The sequence below is a fragment of the Ornithorhynchus anatinus genome, chromosome 2, assembly GCF_004115215.2.
Source record: "Ornithorhynchus anatinus isolate Pmale09 chromosome 2, mOrnAna1.pri.v4, whole genome shotgun sequence".
Taxonomy (NCBI): Eukaryota; Metazoa; Chordata; class Mammalia; order Monotremata; family Ornithorhynchidae; genus Ornithorhynchus; species Ornithorhynchus anatinus.
In genome coordinates this window covers 152,500,686-152,524,375 of record NC_041729.1, presented here as the reverse complement: position 1 = coordinate 152,524,375, position 23,690 = coordinate 152,500,686, and the positions used below count along the sequence as shown (strand labels likewise).

General features: G+C 42.1%; 1 protein-coding gene across 4 annotated transcripts in view; it reads right to left on the bottom strand.

Annotated features, from left to right (window-relative positions):
- Nucleotides 1-23,690, bottom strand: part of TMEM117 (transmembrane protein 117) — a 537,883-nt gene that overhangs the window by 471,205 nt on the left and 42,988 nt on the right. For all 4 annotated transcript variants that reach the window (XM_029057972.2, XM_029057969.2, XM_029057970.2 and 1 more), the window contains one exon: nucleotides 14,555-14,858. In XM_029057972.2, coding sequence (XP_028913805.1) covers nucleotides 14,555-14,831 — 277 coding nt within the window. In that variant the 5' untranslated portion in view covers nucleotides 14,832-14,858. The remainder of the gene's footprint in view (nucleotides 1-14,554; nucleotides 14,859-23,690) is intronic.

Sequence of the window (23,690 nt, the reverse complement as noted above, 5' to 3'; positions counted from 1 at the left end):
TTTCAAGGAATTGCTATTTTATTCCTGAGAAACCAGAAAATTAGAATTTACTGCTCATGGCACAGTTGGAATACTTGTTTTACGTGTCTTTGAATGCAGAGATGTGCAAGAATTCTCTATGACTGGTCCTCAACCTCTAAGCAGCTCTGTGAGTAACCCAGAATAAGATATGTAACATTGAAACCCCCATAGCAGATTAGTGGTATTTCTTAAATTCCTACTCTGTACCAAGCACCATGCTAAGCATTATTATTAACTTACTATAATAGTAAACAATGGAACTTAAGCATTTATTATGGTGCCCCCTTTATATCTGACAAACCACAACTCTCCTCAGCATCAAAGCCCGACTAAAATCCCATCTCCTCTATGAAGACTTCCCTGACTAATCTTTCTTTTCCCCACCCTATCACCCTTCTTTCTACATCATCTATGCACCTGGGTATATACCCCATAAGCACTTTGATTTTTCACCCCACCCCCATCCTCTCACACTTATGTACATATTCTTATACTCTGCTGTTACCCCTATACATAGTTCATTTTAAGGTCTGCCTCCCCAGCTAGATTTTAAGCCCCCTGTAGACCAAAATCATGTCAACCAACTCTACAGTCTAGAGGATAGGGCATGGACTGAGGAGTCAAAGGGGACCTAGGTTCTAATCCTGACTCTACCACTTGTCTGCTATGTGACCTCAAGCAAGTCACTTAAATTCTCTGTGCTTCAGTTACCTCACCTATAAAATGGGGGCTAAGACTGTAAGCCCCTTGTGGGACAGGGACTGGGGCCAACCTTATTAACTTGTATTTACCCCAGAGCTTAGAACTGTGTCATGACATATAGTAATGCTTAATGCCATTATTATTATTATCGCTATTTCCTCTCCCAAGTGCTTAGTACACACTGTAAGTGTTCAGGTAAATACCATCAATCGATTGATGTGCCAAGTACTATACTAGGCCTGGGGTCAATCTAGTATAGTCAGATCAGATTATCCTTCTACAGGAACGCTCTGGGCATGTCACCCCCTCCTCAAAAATCTCCAATGGTTGCCTCTCAACCTTCATTTGAAGCAAAAACTCCTCACTCTTGGCTTCAAAGCTCTCCATCACCTTGTCCCCTCCTACCTCACCTCCCTTGTCTCTTTCTACTGCCCACCCCGTACACTCTGCTCCTCTGCCAAGCACCTCCTCACTGGGCCTCGTTCTCGCCTGACCCACCGTCGATCCCTGGGCCACGTCCTACCTCTGGCCTGGAATGCCCTCCCTCCTCACATCTGCCAAAATAACTCTCTTCCCCTCTTCAAAGCCCTAATGAGAGCTCACCTCCTCCAGGAGGCCTTCCCAGATGGATCCCCCCTTTTCCTCTGCTCCTCCTCCCCTCCCCATCACCCCGAATCCCTCCCTCTGCTCTACCCCCTTCCTCATCCCACAGCACTGGTGTATATTTGTACATATTTATTATTTTATTTATTGTATTATGATGTATATATATATATATAATTCTATTTATTTATTTGGGGGCTATTGATGTCTATCTACTTGTTTTGTTTTGTTGTCTGTCTCCCCCTTCTAGACTGTGAGCCTGTTGTTGGGTAGGGATTGTCTCTATCTATTGCCGAATTATACTTTCCAAGTGCTTAGTACAGTGCTCTGCACACAATAAATGCTCAATAAATACCACTGAATGAATGAATCAGACACAGTCCCTGTCCCACATGGGGTTCACAGTCTTACCACCATTTTACAGATGAGGTGACTGAGGCACAGAGAAGTTACATGACTCACCCGAGGTCACACAGCAGACAAATGGCAGAGCCAGGATTAGACGACAGGTTCTTCTGACTCCCAGGCCTATGACTGTGTTTCTATTCTCTCTCGTTCTTTCTCTCTCTTTCTTAGCAAAAGTGAATAAAAACTTTGATTTAGGATAGAGATGATACAGTGTGAGTTTTATTGCATTTCCTGGGCCTACCGTAATATATCTGAACTATATTTTGAAATGAGTTCTATGTGCCTCAGAAAAAGTTATATTTTATCTTATTAAATTCAAAGTAGAATAAGAGCTATAATGTCTATGGTAGATACCCACACACACAAAAAAAACCTTTGATGGCCTAAAATTAGACTCCACTTATATTCAGCTCTATTCAGTCAGATTGGGCCCTTGTAACATATGATTTTCCATTTCTGCATAAGCTGAGCCTCTGGTAATATAATAAAATAAGCACTTGAACTCATGACTTTTTTTTCTCTGACAGGAATTTAAAACTGAAAAGGCTTGGAAGCAGATAAAGAAGACAACAAACTAAAGTTAAAAAGTACCAGAAGGCTCAGGATTGCCCAGCATACTTAGTACTGCTGACTCACTGAGCTCTAAGCAGTCTAGCCAGGTAGAAGAGTTAGTCATAGTTTCCCCAGGGTAAGAGACTGGTCCTTTCAACTTATTTTTAGCAGGATTTCTGTGCTCAGAATGGGGAATGGTGCCAAGTTTATTTCAAGCCGACTCTTGATTACCTTGGGAAATAGGCCAGAACTTGAAAATGATGATCTTGCAAGAGGGATTGGTTTCTGGTGGCTTTTGATTATTTTGGGCTTTGAAATCTTCTGGTCACAGTTGTTCGGAAGGAATGGGGATGAGGGGTGCAACAGTCAGTTTTATCTTCAACCTTTGGGAATATGCCCCTTGACACAAAGTTTGGTTCATCTGTGAGACTTATGAACATAAGTACACATGAGGAGAAAAAAACTGTAATAGATCTCAAGCAGAGAATCATAAGCATCAATTTGCTCAGGTTTCCAAAATATCTACGAATGGTCAAGAGAAAACATTACTTATTTTTTAGTAAAAATATAAATTCAATTTAAATTGGCTCACTGGAACCAATTTAATCCATATCAAAACTAATTTCTAGTCAAAAAGCACCAAACCCTTTCACACCTCTGGTGTACTGCTTGCTGCAAATAACCACTGTGGTTTTCTTTTTTTTTTTAAGCCATTAAACGGACACTTAGTTGGGTTTACCTATTCTCCATTTCTTATCTATTCAAGACCATGAAATGAAATCTTTCCAAAGAATAATCATTGACTAAGGTAGGAAATAGGTTATTCATTCATTCAATAGGTTGCACATAGGTTATTCATATTAAGACAGAGGAGCCTGAGAGAGTCTGTGTGAGTGTACACACACATAAGCCCCTCCACGGTCAGATGATCATGAATCATTCTGCCGATTCAGCCTAATGTGACAGACTGATAGCTAAAAAAAACCACAAAAAACTAAGGCAATGTTTCAGCTTACAGCAGCAAAACCTTTCACTACTGATTGTCAATCTGGAACTGAAAGCCACCACAGAATCTGTTTTTGAAATTTTTCAATATCCAATAATCCAAAAGGATGTAGAAAATAAAAAAAAAATAAGGGCTGCATGCTAATCATTCAAAGGTTATTTATTGAGCACTTTCTGTATGCAGAATATTGTATTCAACACTTGGGAGAATACAAGAGTTGATAGATATGATCCCTACCCTCAAGGAGCCTACAAGCTTTTTGGAAGACATTCAGACTATGGGATCAATGTGACATCAAGCTTCAGACCTGCCTGAAAATTTCCAGAACTGTCGTGCTTCTTAACCTTCAGTTGAGATCTGACCGTACCATAAATACCACATTTGGTTCCATTTATGGACGAATCATTATAAAATTAATAATACCTTCTTATCTCCTTCTGAAGCCAATAACTTTGGTATTCTTATTAATCCCTTGCTCTGCATCATCTCTCATACTGAGGTAGTTGTTAATTCCTGTCAGTTTTTCTCCACACTCTTCCTGGATCTGCCCTTCCTTCTCATTCAAAATGGCTACAATGCCAGCTCTAAGCAGTCACCCCAAATAGACTACAATCTCAGCCTCCTAACTGGTCTCCCCATCTTCAGTCTCTCTTCTCTCCAGCCTATATTTCACTCTTTGATATCCAGACCTCCTTTCTAAAATTTCATTCTGCAGACACTTCCCTGCTCCTCAAAAACCTTCAGTAGTTGCCCATTTATCTTCCCCTCCAACCAAAACTCCTAACCATTGGCTTTAAAACACCACATTAGTTTGTTTCCCCGATTACCTATTCACTCTTTTCCCCTATTAAACCCCAGCTTGCACTCTTCATTCCTCCTGAGCTCACCTCCTCACTATGCCTCATTCTTGACACTCATGCCCTAACTCTTACCTAGAACTCCCTCTTCAAATTCACCAGACCACAGTCTCCTAATCTACAGAGTCCTTGAACTTAATCTACAGAGTTCAGGTCCAGCACAGGGCTAGGAGTCAGAAGGACCTGGGTTCTAATCCCTGCTGCCACCACTTGTCTGATGTATGACTTTGGGCATGTCATTTAACTTTTCTGTACTGCAGTTTCCTAATGTGTAAAATGGGGATTAAGACTCTGAGCCTCATCTGGAACAGGGACTGTGCCCAACCTTATTAGCTTGTGTCTACCCCAGTGCTTAGTACAGAACCTGGCATATAGTAAGCGCTTAACAGATACCATAAAAAAATTCCCCTTAGGCCCAGATAATTTCCTCCCAACAGCCAGCTCAGCATTTTTGCCTTACCTCCTTCCTTGGGCTCATTCCTACCTGTAGCTCTGCTAGACATATCAGCTTGTCTACTCTATTATTCTACTCAACCATATAGTCATATTTCCTTTCTCTTCTTCCATCTACCTGCAGTCGATTTTGTGTCTGTTTTACCTATTAGATTGCACACGCCTTGAAGAGAGGGATCATGTCTTCTAATTCTATTGTAGTCTTTCAAGTGCTTAGCACAGTTTTCTGTATACAGTATGTGCTCAATGAGAATAATAATAATAATTATGGTATTTGTTAAGCGCTAACTATGTGCCAAATACTGTTCTAAGCACTGGGGTAGATAGAAGGTAATCAGGTTATCCCACGTGGGGCTCACAGTCTTAATCGCCATTTTACAGATGAGGTAACTGAGGCACAGAGAAGTTAAGTGGCTTGCCCAAGGTCACACAGCAGACAAGTGGCGGAGCTGGGATTAGAACCCACGACCTCTGACTCCCAAGCCCGGATTCTTGCCACTAAGCCAGCAATGTTGCCTAGTAGAGCACAAGCCTGGAAGTCAGATGGACACTGAATTCTAATTCATTCATTCAATCGTATTTGAATGAATACGATATTGAATATTGAATGACTATTTCTAATGCCAGCTCCACCAACTTCTTTGCTGCGTGACCTTAGGCAAGTCACTTAACTTCTCTGCATCTCAGTGACCTCATCTGTAAAATGAGGAGTAAGCCTTTGAGCCCCAGATGGAACATGGAGTTTGTTCAACATGATTAGCTTATTTCTACTCCAGCGCTTAGTATGGGGCCTGGCACACAGTAAGCACTTAAATACCATAAATAAATAAATACTACTGATTGAAGTTGGAAAAAGGATCACAATCAGGGGCATTCAGGAACAAAGTCAACCTACTAGCACTGAAGATATATTCTTATTACCCCCATTGAGCTCCACTATACATGAATTACATGAAGTGAGGGGGTGATGATAGAACACCCCAAAGTTACTATAGAGTGAACTGAAATGTGGCAAGGGAGAATAAACAACAATTGCAGGAGAAATAAAATATTGAATCCTTGCTGAATATTGGAAAACAAGTGTGACAGAAAGTTTGGTGCACTGCAGTGAAGAAACTGTGGCTCTCTTCAAGCAGAAATTTTGAGAACGCAGTGTGGCAGAGAGGCAACAACGAAAACAGTGTCAGAGGCTGCCAACAGCAAACATGTCAACTCAAAAAGGACAATCTTGGTATTTATGTGGTGTGATTGGGACTGCCAGCCACCCATTGGCCTTTCCGGCTTCTCTCGCACCCAGAGTTAAACTTCATTGTCAGTGCTGACATCTCTCGAAAACAAAGAATGACTATTCACAGCCCTGAGTACATCACAAATGCCTGGTGAGAGAACAGAGAGTTAGATTTCAAAATACCCCAACTGAGATCAAATCGTGTGGGTCTCCGGGGAGAGTAGTTTTACCCAGAGGGAAGGCTTTGGGGGAAGTGGAGGTAGATGGAATTATCTAAGGCCCAGGCTACCACTTTGCCATCCCCAGTCATCAATGACTTGGCCTTAGACAACTATCAATTTTACTTACTGTAATAAAAATAATGATAATAATAACTGTGGTATTTTTAAGCACTTGCTATGTGCTAAGCTCTGTACCGTGGGCCGCAGTAGATATAAAATAATCAGGTCAGACATAGTCCCTGTTCCATATGAGGCTCACTTCTAAGTTGGAGGGAGAACAGGTTCCGACTCCCTATTTTACAGATGTGGAAACTGAGGCACCCCGAAATTAAGGGATTTCCCATGGTCACAAGGCAGGCAAGTAGCAGAGCTGAGAATAGAGCCCAAGTCACCTGATTTCCAATCCTTTGCTCTTTCCATTAGGCCCACACTGATTCTCTCAAGCATTGAGCTGTACTCTCCCAAGATCTTAGTACAGCTCTCTGCACGCAGAAAGCATCCAATATATACCACTGATGGAATGCATTTACTTACAAATCCTCTAACCACTCATGTACACATATATATGTGTGTATACAATTATTGATTTTTACCATTCTAGCTGTAACTATTTTCTGTTTATCTCCTCATTTAGAGTGTAAGGTCCTGGGGAGAGACAGAATATTGCTTCTTTATTTGGTTCTTCCCAAGTGGTACTAAGCGGGCCTCAATAAATGCTACCACCACTGGAAGCAAAAGTCAAAATACACCAATAACTGTAATAATAATAATGATGATGATAATGAGGATGATGATGAAAAATTGTGATATTTGTTAAAGCTTTCTATGAGACAAGGACTGTACTAAGTTTTGGGGTAGATACAAGATAATCAGTTCTCATCCCACATGGGGCTCACAATCTATCCAGCAGGAAACTTCCAACGATAGGCTACAGACATAATCAATAGCCTTTGACACACTCCTCCATGGACTGCTATATGTTGATAGCTGAGATACTAAAGCACATACATAAGATGGGAAATTAATGATGAATTACCGTACAAAATCAGTCCTGGATTCTACAGTGATAATCAATCTGAAAGAAACCGAGATTGTGTCTCAGTCCTACAACCACAGAACCCTGCACCCAAAGATGTTAATTGGCAAGATATTCATCGACACCCAAAAGCTCTGATATAAAGGGAACACCCTACCCAGTGATGCAAACATAGACAAAGTAGTAAACAGAATAAAAAAGATCGTTTGACTTTTGGTACACAAATAGGGTATGACACCGTAAGACTGCAAACACCCTCTAGACTATAAGCTCACTGTAGGCAGGGAACAGGTCTACCAACTCTGCTTTGTTATACTCTCCCAAAGCACTTAGCACAATGCTCTGCACTCAGTAAGCACTCAATAAATACCATTGATTGATGGATTTTGGTAACAACTGGGCACTGAACTTCCCATAAAGCTGAAGGTCCATAAATTTCTATAATATCCAACCTTCCAGAGGACAGAGACCTGCACGTTCTACAAAAGATACACTGGCTTCCTGAGTAGCTTCATCAGTTGGGAAGACAAGATTATCTAAAACGACGCTGTGAAATGCAATCAGCTCTCCAGTATTGAGGCGATGCTCACTCAGAGGGAGGTGATGCTGACTCAGAGGGATGTGTGGGAGGACGATAGCAGGATACCAAAACAGCTGTCAAATGGAGACCCGAATGAGGACACATTTGAGCAGGGATGCATAGTGAAGCCCAATCTCAGATTATTCGATATAACAGTGAGCTCTTGGAAGGCCTCCCAAAAGAGGGAAGACTAACATAGCAATAGAGACAGGACTAGCTCTGCATGTGATCCCCATCAGAGACAGGGACAGTGTCCAACTTGATTTTCTTGTATTAACCCCAGCACTTAGTACAGTGTTTGACACAGAGTAAATGCTAAATAATAATGTTGTGGTATTTGTTGTTATTATTAAGTGAAGGTCAAATTAAGATTAGGACACTAAGAGGCTCACACTAAATCATAAAAAAAAGCCCTGGAAGGGACAAAATCATCACAGCAAGGAACTAGAATATCTTTACACTATCTTGACACATAATAAGCACTTAATAAATGCCATAATTATTATGTGCCCCTAATTCAGAACAGAGTGTCTGTGACAGATGGGTATATCAGTCACACCCACACAAAGGTATAGAATCTCAAGATCTTAGACAATGAATGGCAGCTCTATATTACAAAACAAAACAAAAAAAAGAGTACTGGCATAAATTGTTCCAGGAAAACAGATTTTTTTTTTCCTAAAAAAGAAAAAATAGGCCTTTTCTATTCCCACAAAGGCTAATATATGTCAATTATTTAAAACTCTTACCAGGGAATGTATCAGTTCTCCCAGAAACCAGCCCTCAAGCAGACTGACTCCTGGGGTAATCAGGAACTGTACCCAAGAATGCAAGGTCTCAGACGCAAAACATTTCTCTAGTTGTACTACTTGTACTTGATGTTTTTTCAGACATTCTGTGTCACTTGGGAAAAGACAGCAACTAGATGTAAATATCCCTTTGCTACAGTGCTTGGCACATAGTAAGCAAATAAGTACAGTTAAATACCATAATTAATTCATTTAATGAGGCTGTAAATGTTGGGATCATGAGAAAAATTCATATTGACATAACAATGGTCGGACCCAGGAAGATATGTGGTTAGTACAGTGCTCTGCACATAGTAAGCGCTCAATAAATACTATTGAATGAATATGGAGAACTGTATCTACACCTTTGAAGCTGATTAATTTCCTTGAAGAGTGCAGTTGTTCTTCCATCCATGCTTTAGCTTCTAGTTATTTCATGGGCCTAGTTATATACCATCAGATTAATGATTACCCACTAGATGATGTTTCTTTTTTATGGTATTTGTTAAGTGATTACTGTGTGCCAGGCACTGTACTAAATGCTAGAGTAGATACAAGTTAATCAGGTTGGACACATTCTATGTCCCACACGGGGCTCACAGTCTTAATCCAGCTCCTTAAAGACGAGGGATCGTGTCTGCCATCTCCATTATATTGCACTCTTCCAAGCATTTACCACAGTGTGCTGTACCCAGTAAGCGATCCGTAAATACTCTGGATTGATTAGTGTGTTTGAGTCAGGAAAGCAAGTTCATGTATCCTAAACATTCTTGGAATATGTTTTTTCTTTTTTCCAAATATGTCTCACTATTTCTCACCAATTATCACTTGCATCCACAAGACTTTAAGATTAGAAAGGATAACCTATTCTCTAGTCTGTAAATTCCTTGTCGGCATGGATCATCTGTACCTACTCCACTGTACTGTACTCTCCCAAGTGCTTAATACTGAGTCAGGAAGTCATGAGTTCTAATTCCACTCCACCACTTGTCTGCTGTGAGACCTTAGGCAGGTCACTTCACTTCTCTGGGCCTGTGACCTCATCTGTAAAATGGGGCTTGAGACGGCGAGCCCCATGTGGGACAAGGAGTGTGTCCAACCTGACCTGCTTGTATCCACCCCTGTGCTTAGTACAGTGCCTGGCTCACAGTAAGTGTTTAACAAATACCACAAATACCAAAGACTTGGTGGTGTGGATGACAGGAGGAGGGGGAGAGGAGGAGGAGGATAGGAAGAGGGAAAGCTACTGTGTTTGGTAGAAGAGAGCCCTATCACTCTTAGCATCAGACACTAATGAGAAGTTTGGAATTAGATGTTTCCTTGGCTTCATACGTTATAGGGCACCATATAGCCATGGAGGAAAACCCACTGCTTTTTACTCCCAGTTTTGTTCATTCCAGACATCTGACAAGCCTACAAAGTGTCCAGGCAGGGCTAAAAAGCCCCTAAATTAGATCTTTTGGTTATTATTCTCTGAAGCCTAACATCCTCACCCAAGCCCCTTTCAAGCTTCTCCTTCCCATAAATAATAATAAAGAATAACTGTGATATTTATTAAGCGCTTACTACAGGCAAAAACTGAGCTAAGCCACAGGATAGATTCAATCCAACAGGATCAGACACGATCCCTGTCCAGCAAAGGGGCTCACAGTCTAAGAGGGAAGGGAGAATGGGTATTGAAACTCCATTTTACAAAAGAGGAAGCTGAAGCACAAAGAAGTGAAGTGACTTGCCCAAGGTTCCCCAGCAAATGAGCGGCAAAGCCACAATTAGAACCTAGGTCTCTCATCTCCCAGCCCTGGCTGGTCTTTTTCCATCTCCTTTTCATTCCTGGGCTGAATGACAAGTTGAGTTCCTAAACTCAGTGTACCCAGAACTTGTTGCACAACTTACACAGTTTGAACCTCAGTACAATAACTTTTTTTATGGAATTAGTTAAACATTTACATGTGCCAGGTCCTGTACTAAGTGCTGGCATAGGTACAAAATAATCAGATTGGACACGGTCCCTGTCCCATGTCAATCACATCTGAGTGCTTACTATATGCAGAGCATGGTATTAAGCGCTCGAGAGAGTATTATATGACACATTCCCTGCCCACAAGTGGGGCTCAGAATTTTCATCCCCATTTTGCAGATGAGGGAACTGAGGCACAGAGAAGTTGAAACAAAAGGTTATAGTCCAAAGAGTTAACCTGAATTCAACGCTTACTTATCTACCTACAAAGACATATGGGAATATTTCCCCCATTCAATTTCACTTCCTATTTGTGATGTCAGGGCTCCAAGAAACTGAGATTTCTACAGTGTGGCCTCGTGGAAAGAGCACAGGACTGGAAAATCAGGAAACCTGGACTCTAATCCTGCCTCTCCCTTTTGTTTGTTAGGCGACATAGGAAAATCTTTTAACTTCCCTGTGCCTCTGTATCCTCATACGTAAAATGGGGATTGAAAACCATTTTCCCTCCCCCTAAATGAAGGCCACAAGAGGCAGCGACTGTGTCCATCCCCATTATCTTTGTATCTGCCCCAGTGCTTAATTCAGTGCTTAGCACACAGTAAGGACTTAACAAACACAATTACATCATCACCACTATAAAATGCCCCTATATTATTATTATTCTGATTTCTGTCAGCACTTACCCTGTTTAGTTTTTGCAGTTCTGCCAGTGATTCTCCCACATCCACCAAAGTTTAGAAGTCAGGGGTGAAGGGACAGGGGTGTAAATGGTGAACTCAGTTTCAGATGAACAACCGGGCTCACTTCATGGCCTTAAGCAATCTGGCCCTTAACCGGGGTTTTATTTTACCCTGTTTTTTCATCAGACTACACATATCCTTGGTGAAAGGGGAGGAAAACCTGAATAATAAGCTGAGATATCCTCTCTTCTAATTCTCCTAATTACAGCACTTTAACTTCGGTGGGGCTGGCTATGTCCTTGAGGTATTCTTTCACAGGGCTTATATCCTCTTTCCTACGGAAACTAGATCAGTCCAATGATTCTATTACGCTGAAAAGCTGCGGCTGATAGCCCTTTAGTGCTAATGGATGTGCAATTGACTTCACAGCAGGCTAATAAAGGAACTGACTGAATTGGTATAGAGAAAGCCAGGCAGCACAGCTAGTTGCCACTCTTTTCCTCATTCTCTCTGGACACAAAAAGTAAAACATTAAAAATGAAAAAGTACCTTAAAAAAAACAAATTTACAATTATTCTTATTTTCTACATGATCTTTTTTTTTTAGGCAAGGCACAAGGAGTTTCCAGTTCATTTCTACCAAAGCAAGTCAAAGAGCATGCCCATGATCCTGATTTTCAAGTCTTTTGATGCACTGGGAGTCAAGAGCACCTAGTACCTGGTCATACATCCAATTCTGACACTGGCCCACTGTGTGACCTTGGGCATGTGATTTGACTTCTCTGAGCTTCAGCTTCCTTATCTACAAAATGTAGATAAAAACACCTGCTTTCCCAACCTTTTCAACTGAGACCCCCATGGGCGAGGGATTGATCTGATGACTTTGTCTCTCCCACAGTATTAAGCCAAAGCAAACATCATAATGGATAGTATTTATGTTTAAGGCCACCATACTAATTTCCTTGGAAACAGAGCCCTGAGGACAACAGCCCAAGTTTGGGTGTCTTTTCCTTCCATCTGAAATGAAGGGGAGGCAGGGAGTGGCCCAAACCCCCTACCATTTCATTCTTCTGGGAAAGTGAGTTGGTCTGTTAGATCGACCTACTGCAGTTCTGTGGCCCGTGCCACATATTTAGTAGACATTTAATAAATGTTGATGATGGGGCATCTCATCCCAGGTCATTCTTTTTATAAGCATCAATGCAATTTCCAGGGTGGACATTCAGGATGAAGTAAAAGTGCTACAGATGTGTGAACTCATTGTGGGCAGAAAATGTGTCTGCTTATTGTTGCTCTGTATGCTCCCAAGTGCTTAGTACAGTGATCTACACCCAGCAAGTGTTCAATATGATTGAATGCAGATTTTCAGATACCCTTGTAATTTGGGTAGATTAATTTGGGCATATTTTCACCTTTTTCCAAAGCAGATTATAAACATACAATGTCTTAGGGCTAGAATTAAATGACCAGTTTTCCTCCAATCCACTGGACAAGGCAAATGGTGTCCTTCCCCTGCCTTTCTGAGTCATGATCTACTAAGTACATATGCACCAAATGGAACAGATTTCAGAATGTCCCCTGTTGATTTGACACTGATGACTCAGCCACCAGAAGCCAATAGCAGTGACTGATAAGAATCAAGATACTACATAAATTAGTTCACAGGACAACATGGTTTCACAGAGATATTTATTTTTCCTTGTTTACGCCGGTATCCCCTATTTAGATCCTGCTTATTGCATTGGAAAACATTAAGGAGCAATATCTTGCAAGAGAGAATATTGGCAAAAAGCTGCAGAGTCAGTCAGTGAATGGTATTTATCAAATGCTTACTATGCACTTGGGCATCTGATATTCGCTCCACCCTCAACCCCACTGCAATGATGTGTGTATCTATAAATCATATAATTCATTTCTAGACTGTGAGCCCATTGTTGGGTAGGGAATGTCTCTGTTCCTAAATTGTACTCTCCAAGGGCTTAATACGGTGCTCTGCACACAGTAAGCATTCAATAAACACAATTGAAGGAATTTTTATTAACATCTGTCTTTGCCTCTAGACTGTAATAATAATAATAATAATAATAATAATAATGTTGGTATTTGTTAAGCGCTTACTATGTAAAAAGCACTGTTCTAAGCACTGGGGTAGACATAGGAGAATCAGGTTGTCCCACGTGGGGCTCACAGTCTTAATCCCCATTTTACAGATGAGGGAACTGAGGCACAGAGAAGTTAAGTGACTTGCCCACAGTCACACAGCTGACAAGTGGCAGAGCTGGGATTCGAACTCATGACCTCTGACTCCAAAGCCCATGCTCTTTCCACTGAGCCACACTGCTTCTTGTGCCTGCCAATTCTTGTATTTTACTTTCCCAAAGGCATAGTACAGTACCTATAGTAAGTACTCAGCAAATACTATTGATTGTTTGAGTAGAAAAGTAGAGAAGCAGCAAGGCCAAGTAGACTTTGGGCAAATCACTTCACTTCTTTGTGCCTCAGTTACCACATCTGTAAAATGGGAATAAAGACTATGAGCCCCTTGTGGGACATGGACTGTGTCCAACCTGATTACCTTGTACCTACTCCTGTGCTTAATACAGTGTCTGGGCATAGTGAGTGCTTATCAAACAATATAAACAAAAGTAAGCACTCAATAAATACCACTGATTGATATTAACTCAGTCTCTCTGAGGTTTTTAAATAATATTTATTGATCACTTATTCTGGGTCAAGTTCTGGAGAAGATACAAGATGGCCGTATCAGACACAGACTCCTATGGGGCTCACAGTCGAAGAGGAGCAAAAGTGGGCCTAGAAAAGTTAAGTGACTTGCCCAAGACCACACAGCTGGTTAGCAGCAGAGCAGGGAAGAAAACCCACGCTACAAGCTTCCCTTGCCAAATCCACTTTTCAAGGAATCCACGAAGAATTTCCAAAGCTGGATTACTCATACCAACAATAACTTCAAAAAATGATGACAGAAGTGTGATTTCAGCTCAGATGACTTTGTGTGATTTTAGCTGCACAAATAGATGTTTCAGGAGAATGTAATTACTGTGGACGAGTGAGTCAAAGTAGAAAATCCACACTGTGAACAGCAGTTATACTTTGTCAGTACTGTATGCTGACAGAATATCCTGAAGTAAGGTGAACAATTATTTATTCAAAAGCTACCTAGTGAATTACTTTAATAAAACATGCAAGTGAAGGTAATCATTTTTATGCCATTTAAACTCTTCAGTCAAACAGTTCATTTGGTCTCAAAGAAAAAAAAGTCACCCCTTTCCTTGAATAAATATAAGAAACAAAAACACATTTCGACTCTCTTATACAAATTAGAAAAAAATTTAAAGCTGAGGACAAATGAAAATAAAACAAGTTGCTTTTAACACATTTTAATTTTGGAGATGGGAAACACAATAAACAGCATTCTCACCAAATCCAGTTCTGTACTTACCAAACAGACGTTGATGAAAGAGGAATTTTCCAGCTATTAGTCCTATGAGAATGGCAAGTAGCCATAGAAGCACCTTCAAAAGTCTCCAGCCTCCTTCTCTAGGGTATTTATTTGTTACAAAAGAAAAACAGTTCCCAACAACAATGACGTTGGCCTCTGTTTGACTGTGAGAGACGGGATCCTCCGCAAATATTAAAAAGTTAAAGAAGATCACGAGATAGGCCACAACCAAACGTGACCACGGATGCTGGAAATAATAACGGAAATCTTTATCCATCCTTCAACCGTCGATTCAAAGGTTCACCTGCCAAAAAAAAGAGACTTAAGGTCAACGGGTTCTGCATTTTCAGTTCATATCTGTTATAATCACGGTCCCTCAATTTCTACATCAGCCCTTGGACACTGACTTGTTCCCAGGGTTTTTATGAACACACGTAGATTAAGGCGAACTTTCCTCCTTTGCCATTCCTCCCCTAATAACAGTAATACTGGCATTTCTTAAGCTCTTACTGTGTGCCAGGCACTGTAGTAAGCACTGGGGTGGATACTAGCAAATCTGGTTGGACACAGTCCCTGTCCCACCTGTGGCTCAAAGTTTTAATCTCCATTTTACAGATGAGGGAACTGAGGCACCGAGAAATGAAGTGAATTCCCCAAAGCCAGACAGGAGACAAGTGGTGGAGCCACAATTAGGACTCATGACCTACTGACTCCAAGGCCCGTGCTCCATCCACTACGCCGCCGCTGCTTCTTTACACTGTGGTGGTGGAGGGAAGTGGGAACGGAGAGATCGCTGGCTTCGTTTCAAGGAGAAATGTCAGAAATTGCATCAAGGGGCCTATTCCAGCTGCTGTTTGCTGGTGCAGGATCACAATGAGAACAAGCCCCTCTATCCTATCCAGAAGAAGCAGGGCCTTGCCGTGTTTAGTTACACTACCGCCCAAGCACTTCCCCCCTTCAAAGTCCTACTGAAGGCGCACCTCCTCCAGGAGGCCTTCCCAGACTAAGCCCCCTTTTTCCTCAGCTCACCCTCCTCCCCATCGCCCTGACTCGCTCCCTTTACTCTACCTCACTTCTCTACAACAAAGCACTTGTGTATATATGTACATATCTATAATTCTATTTATTTATATTGATGCTATTGCTGCCTATTTATGTGCTTTGATGTCTGTCTCCCCCATCTAGACCATGAGCCCGTTATGGACAAGGACTGTCTCTCTTTGTTGTTGAGCTGTACTTTCCAAGCACTTAGTACAGTGCTCTGCACATGGTAAGTGCTCAATAAATATGATTGAATGAATGAATGAACAGAGCTTACCATCCCCCTCTACATGCAAGGGGGTTGAAGATATCCTTTCTCTCCACACCACTACCAATCAAACAATGGTATTTACTGAGCACTTATTTTGTGCAGAGTACTAAACTAAGCACTTGGGAGTGGACAATTTAGTCAGTAGACTCAAACCCTCTTCTTCTTCCATAATTCCACCTTTGTCGTTTATGTAGTTTCTGTACTTCAATTGTTTTCATGTGTTTGTCACCAGCTCCCTTCCCTTACTTACACTGTAAGCTTCTGGAGAACCTGGGACCATTTCTAATTTCTTCCCGTGTATATTTCCCAGCCCTTAGAACAGTGCTTGGCACACAGAGTAGTTGCTTCACAGATATTTCTCTGCCAGACATTTCTCTGCCCACTCCTCTGCCCAGCAACACTACTTCTTCCCCCTTAGTGACTCCCATATCCATAATAATAATAATAACAATTATGGGTACATGTTAAGCACTTACTGTGTGCCAAATATTATTCTAAACACTGGGGTAGACACAAGTTAATCAGGTCGGACACAGTTGCTGTCCCACATCGGGCTCACACTCTTAATTCTCATTTTTTACAGATGAGGTAGTTACACAGAGAAGTGATTTGCCCAAAGTCACAGAGCAGACAAGTGGTGGAGCCAGGATTAGAACTCATGACCTTCTGACTCCCAAGCCCATGCTCTATCCACTATACCATGCTGGTTAGTTGTGGTATTTGTTAAGCTCTTAGTATGTGCCAGGCACTGTTTTAAACAGTGGGGTGGATACAAGCAAATGGAGTACCTGGTTTAAACTGGTTTAAACTCCCAGCCCCTCACCTCTTGCCCCAATAGCTTTGTCATCTATTTCCTCAACAAAACTGAAACCATTAGGGGTAACTCCCTAAAATCTTTCCCCCACCTCCCCAGTTTCACCTCCTTCTTATTCTCCCATTCACTCTCACACCCTCTCTGGCCATCTCTCAAGAGATCTCCCACCTCCCTTCAAAATCTATCCCCCTCCACCTGCACCCTATCAAAACACTCATCCCCTTCCTTCTTCGTGTCCTGACAACCATCTCCAACCACTCACTCTCCAATAGATTTTTCTCCCTCCATTTTCAAACACGACTAATTAACTCCAATCCAAAAAAAACCCCTCCCTTGACCTCACTGCAGCCTTTAGTTATCACCCTTACCTCCTATCGTTCTTTTCAAACTTCTTAATCAGGTTTTTTACTCCTCCTGCCTCCATATCCTCTCCACCATTCATTCAATCGTATTTCTTCTCAACCACCTACAATCCGGCTTCCACCCCCTTGACTCCATGGAAACAGCTCTCTCGAAGGTCAACAGTGAACTCCACCTTGCCAAATCCAACAGACTATATTCCACCCTAATCCTTTTAGAACTTTCAGCAGTTTTTGACATTGAGGACCACCCCCTTCTCTTGAAAATACTAGCTAATCTTCATTTCACTGACACTGCCCTCTCTTTATTCTCCTCCTCTCTGGCTGCTCATTCTCAATCTTATTCATCTGCTTCTCCTTTGCCTCCCATCCCCTATCTGTGGGGGCCTGTAAAGGCTCAATTCTGGGTCCCCTTTTATTCTCCATCTACACCCACTCTCGGGGAGAGCTCATTCAACTACCATCCCTATGCAGTTGACTCCAGATGGCATGATCTGTCCCGCATGGGGCTCACAATCCAAGGGGAAGGAGGACAGTTTTGAATCTCTATTTTACAGATGAGTATACTGAGGCACAGAGAAGTAAAGGGGCCTCCCCAAGGTCACACAGCAGACAAGTGGCAGAACCAGGCGCTCTGACTCCCAGGCTCGGCTCTTTCCACCAGGCCTTCCTGCTTCGCTGCTGCTATTCAAATAATAGCACTAATTAGTAGGGCTATTATTTTTAATATAATTAGGTATAGTTGTTGGAACAGTACCCAGCATGTTCAATTTCAAACTAATTGAAAAAATATATCTCTAGTATTCTTCATGCAAACTTGAATTTTCAGTTAAGGAGAGCTGCAGTCACTTAGTAATTAGAAATGTAACACGATAATTAAAAGCATGATAATGCATAAGCTATTACAATAATATAACTTCTAGTCTGCCTTCCTAATGGATACAGAGCAGAAGAAAAGCACATAAACTTAGGTTACTTTTGTTTTTTTTCCTATAATCCATATCTACTTCCTAAAGTTAGGATGAGGGATATTGCCTTGAATTTGGGTCCTAATAATAATTATCATACTTATGGTATTAAGTGTATACTATGTATCAAGCACTGTTCTAAGCACTGTCCCACATGGGGCTCTCCATTTAAGCAGGAGGAGGTAGGACTCAATCCCCAATTTTATAGATGAAGAAACTGAGGCCCAGAGAAGTTAAGTGACTCACCCAAGGTCACATAGAAGACAAGTGGCAGATCCAGGTCCTCTGACTCCCAGGCCTGTGTTCTTTCCTCTAGGCCACGCTGCTTCTCTACCCTTTGAGATATCACCTAAAAATATACTTCCCAGAAATAGCTTCTATAAATTTCTTAGATTGTATTCCTACCCTAGTCCTAATCAACACTGGAAGGAGGGAGTGCTGCTGGGGAGATGTAATAGAGCACTCTTGTTTTTGGACCCACCATTAGGAAACTTTGCTGACCACCGCTGCTGTTTACCCATGCCGGGGTGATTAGAAAGGATCATTCTTTTGTAATGATCCCTGGAGAAATACTTCTTGGGTACCCTTTGCGGAGCAGGATAATTGTTGTTCACAGTTCTGCTTCATAGGCTGCACAATCAAACTCCAAACCATAAAGAGCCCCAAACTCGGCTCCTCGATCTACAGTGTCCGATCCCTCTTGGATATACTGTCATCTTTATTATTTGTTTCTTCTTGGGGGTTTTTTAATGGTATTTGTTAAGTGCTTACTAGGTTCCAGGCACTGTACTAAGCGCTGGGGTAGATGCGAGCAAATCAGACTGAACACAGTCCATGTCCCACATGGGGCTCACAGTCTTAATGCCCATTATACAGATGAGGTAACTGAGGCACAGAGAAGTGAAGTGATTTGCCCAAGGTTCCCCAGCAGACAAGTGGCAGAGCTGGAATAAGAATCCATATCCTTCTGACTCCCAAGTGCATGCTCTATCCATTAAACCATGCTGCTTCTTGTGGAAATTGCCCATCCTCCTGCCCCTTTTTGTTATCAGATTGTGAATCCCTTGTCAGGGTTCATGTCTTATCTTTACTTGTGTATTTTTCCCCAGTGGTATTTATTGAATGCTCACAGTGTGCCAAAAATTGTACTAGCTGTTTGAGAGAGAACAATACATAATAATCATAATAATAATGTTGGTATTTGTTAAGCGCTTACTATGTGCCGAGCACTGTTCTAAACGCTGGGGTAGATACAGGGTAATCAGATTGTCCCACGTAAGGCTCACAGTATTAATCCCCATTTTCCAGATGAGGTAACTAAGGCACGAGAAGTTAAGTAACTTGCCCAAAGTCACACAGCTGACAGGTGGCAGAGCCGGGATTAGAACTCATGACTACAACTACCCTCTTCACATTCAAAGGTGCTGCCACGGTCAATCCCATTAAATATTTTATGGTATTTAAGCACCTACTATGCAGGAGACACTTTACAGGCACTGGGGTAGACACAAACTAATCAGTTAGACCCAATCCATGTGCTATGTGATGCTCACAGTCTTAGGCCCCACTTTACCGATGAGGTAACTGAGGCACAGAGAGGTGAAATGACCTGCCCAAGGTCACAGAGTAGGCAAGTGGTGGAGGTGAGATTAGAACCCAGATCCTGCTGACAGCCAGTCCCAGGTTTTTTCAACTAAGCTACACTGCCTGTAAACACCTTGAGGACAGGATAATAACAATAACAATTCCAATAATAACAATAACAATTCCAATAATAACAAGTGTCTGTCCAGCATGGGGCTGACAGTCTACACCCCATTTTACAGATGAGGTAATTGAGGCACAGTAAAGTGAAGTAATTTGCCCAAGGCCACACAGCAGACAAGTGGCGGAGCTAGGATTAGAACCCATGACCTTCTGACTCCCAAGTCCATGCTCTATCCACTATGCCATGCTCCTTCTCATTTTGTGGGCCTTTGTACTGAAATATGTTTTATGAATAAGGTAGCATTTATGTAGATATAAAATTACATACTGCATTTATTCACTTTTCCATATTTTTGCTATTATCTATTCTCTCTATAATTTTCATTTACCATTTAGAGTACAATTTATGCTTGTCTCCCTCTCAAGACTGTAAGCTTCCCAAGAGCAGGGAAAATATCCTTTTCCTTCCATTGTCCTTCCCCAGTTCGTAATGCAGTACCCTGTACCCAATAAGTGCTTAAAACACCACTGAATGAAAAAAGGGGGGGAAAAATCAATTCTCTTTTTCACTGCATGAACACATCATCATGAGTTATATTTATAGAGCACAAGAGTAGAGTACCAGCCACTTGGGAACCCTACAAAAGATCTCCGCCTTCAAAGCATTCACAATCTATTAGGGAAAATGGGTTACGGTTGAGGTATATACAGTAGTTAAAAAAGAAGAGAAAAGATCTAGATACACTCAGAGAGAGATAACCTTCTGCTATCTGCAGACATTTTTTTATTCCACTTCTTGGCATCAGAATCTTCCCAAAATACCCGCTCCAGAAGAGCGAGCCCTATTACGTACTGAAGTTCAACGAGCCAGCCAGTTTTGCCTGTTATCTCCTAACAGATTCCAACACCTAATGGTGGTCTTTCCTTATGCACTTTCCCAAGCACTTAATATAGTGCTCTGCACATGGTAAGCGCTAAATAAATAACATTGATGGACTGATTACGGTCTTTCCAATTGAGCACAACACAGAGCAGTTGCTTGGGCATCCTGCTGTTATCCATACTCCTCGATGTCTAGCCAGAGAAGATGTGATGATTTAGCTTCCATACTCCAACTCCTTGCCTCTTTGAGGGTAGTGACCAACTCCCTTCTACTTCTGTTGTCTACTCCCAAGTACCCTAATCAATGTTCTTCAATAAAGGATAACAGATGGCTTCTACTGCAGGATCTCATGGTTTACGATCCTGCCTTCCCATTTGATTTTCTTCCCCATCCTCCCCTTGACTTTCCCATCACTGGACACAACACCAACATCTTCCCTGCCTCGCAAGCAAATAACCTTCCCATCATCCTCAACTCAATTCCCTTTCAACCCACATATTCAATCTGTTTCCAAATCCTGTCAGTTCTACCTTCATAACATCTCTTGGATCTGCCCTTTCCTCTCCAAACTGCTACACAGTTACGCAAACAATTATCATATCCCACAACACCTTCCTTGCTGATCGCCCTGCCTCCTGGCTCTCCCCATTCCAGTCCAGTCCTTCATTCATTCGATCATATTTATTGAGTCCTTACTGTGTGCAGAGCACTGTACTAAGCACTTGGAAAGTATAATTCAGAAACAGAGAGACAATCCCTGCCCACAACAGGCTCACAGCCTAGGAGGGGGGAGACAGACATCAAAACAAGTAAAGAGGCATCAATATAAATAAATGGCATTAGAGATATATATGCAGACGTCAGAACATGTAAAATGGGCATTAATATAAATAAATGGAATTATGGATATTTACATATATGCACAAGTGCTTCACTTCACTCAATGAAGTGAGTTACTTCACTCTGATGCCCATAACATTTTTCCAAAAAAAGAATTGAGTCCATGTCTCCCCACTCCTCACAAATCTCCGCTGGTTGTCCATCCACCTCCTCATCTGACAGAAACGCCTTACAGTCAGCTTTACTGCACTCCCTCTCCTACCTGATCTCACTCATATCCAAGGGCAACCTAAGCCACACACTTCACTTCTCTAAGACCAAGCTACTCACTGTAGCTCAATTTCCTCTGTCTCACCGTCAAACCCTTGCTCACATCCTCCCTCTGGCCTGGAATTCCCTTCCCCTTCAAATACAAAAGACCACCCTCAGCCCTTTTTGAAAGTTCTCCTAAAATCATATCTCCTCCAAGATGCCTTCCCTGACTGAAGCTTCATTTCCCTTATTTGTCCTCCCTCCTGCATTATCTATGTACGTTGATCTGTACCCTCTTAAGAATGTGATATTCAGTCTCACGGTACTTGTGTACATCAATCATATTTACTGAGTCATTACTGTGTGCAGAACTCTGTACTAAGCACTTGAGAGAGTACAATAACAGAGCTGGTAGGAACATCCCCTGCCATCGAGTCTACAGTGTACATATCCTTATACGCTCCTGTTTCTCATCTCTGTAATTTATTTTAAATGTCTGTATTCTTGAGGTCAAAGATTGTGTCTACCACTCTATTGTAACAGAGAAGCAGCGTGGCTCAGTGGCATGAGCACAGGCTTGGGAGTCAGAGGTCATGGGTTCTAATCCCGGATCCACCTTTTGTCAGCTGTGTGACCTTGGGCAAGTCACTTCACTTCTCAGTGCCTCAGTTACCTCATCTGTAAAATGGGGATAAAGACTGTAAGCCCCACATGAAACAACCTGAGTACCTTGCATCTACCAGCGCTTAGAACAGTGCTTGGCACATAGTAAGCACTTAACAAATGCCATAATTATTATTATTATTATTATTGTACTCTATGTTCCCAAGCACTTAGTACAGGGCTTGGCTCACAGTTAAGTGCTCAATAAATATCATTCATTCACTCAATCGTATTTGTTGAGCATTAACTGTGTGCAGAGCACTGTACTGAGTGCTTGGGAGAGTACAATCATTCAATGATTGAAGCAAAACATGGGGCACTTGGAACTGTTACCAGTGGTCCAGTGAGCCACTGGACACCCCACATGCCAGCTGCAGAACAACTGCGGCAAGATACCCTCAGTGAGCCCATATTAGTCCAGGTTGGACAAGCTGGTCACCTCTGAAACTGCTCAAGGAGAAACTTCCTCTTAGGGTTCACACATAACAGAATCAGCACAAGGAATCTCAACAAAAGTGTTCTAGCATGTCATCATCCAAAGAAGGGGCATGACTACATCATCGAAAAAGAAAGTTCCTCTGGAGAGGGTTCCCGCACGTAAAGTAGGAGGACTCAGTAACCGTTTGCATCTCCAGAGGAGAACTTTCCTGTTCCCTGCATGTTGTCCTTAAAAGACAAGAGGATCTTGGTCACAGAGCAGGACTCTTTGACGGACTGGGAACTAAAGGGAGAAGTTTGGGAATCTGCTACAAAGGGGCAGGGGGCATCAACCAGATTATTCAGTCGGCTGCTTTCCTAAAAAGCCTTATTGTGAGCGACGAACCCAGGGTGAGGACCCTTCAATCAATCGATGGTATTTATTGAGCGCTTACTGTGTGCAGAGCACTGAACTAAGTGTTTAGGAGAGTAAAGTATATGAGTCCTCTGCCCACAAGGAGCTTACAGTTTAAGGGGGGAGTGACAGACAAAAAAAGAAATTACAGATACATACGTAAGTGCTGTAGGGCCTAAGGCGGGGTGAATGCCAAGTGCGTTAAGGTACGGACCCGAGCGCATAGGTGATGCAAAAGGGAAGCAGGGGAAATAAAGGTTTAGTTGGGGAAGGTCTCCTGGAGGAGATGTGATTTTAATAAGGTTCTCAAGGTGGGGAGAGAGGTGGTCTGTCACATACAAAGGGGGAGAAGTTTCGCACCAGAGGGAGGATGTGAGTAAGGGGATGGAGGTGAGATAAACGAGATCAAGGAACAGTGAGCAGGATGGCCCTGGATGGAGACAAGTGTGCAGGCCAGATTTCTGTAGGAAACCAGTGAGGCAAGATAGGAGGGAGCGAGCCGACAG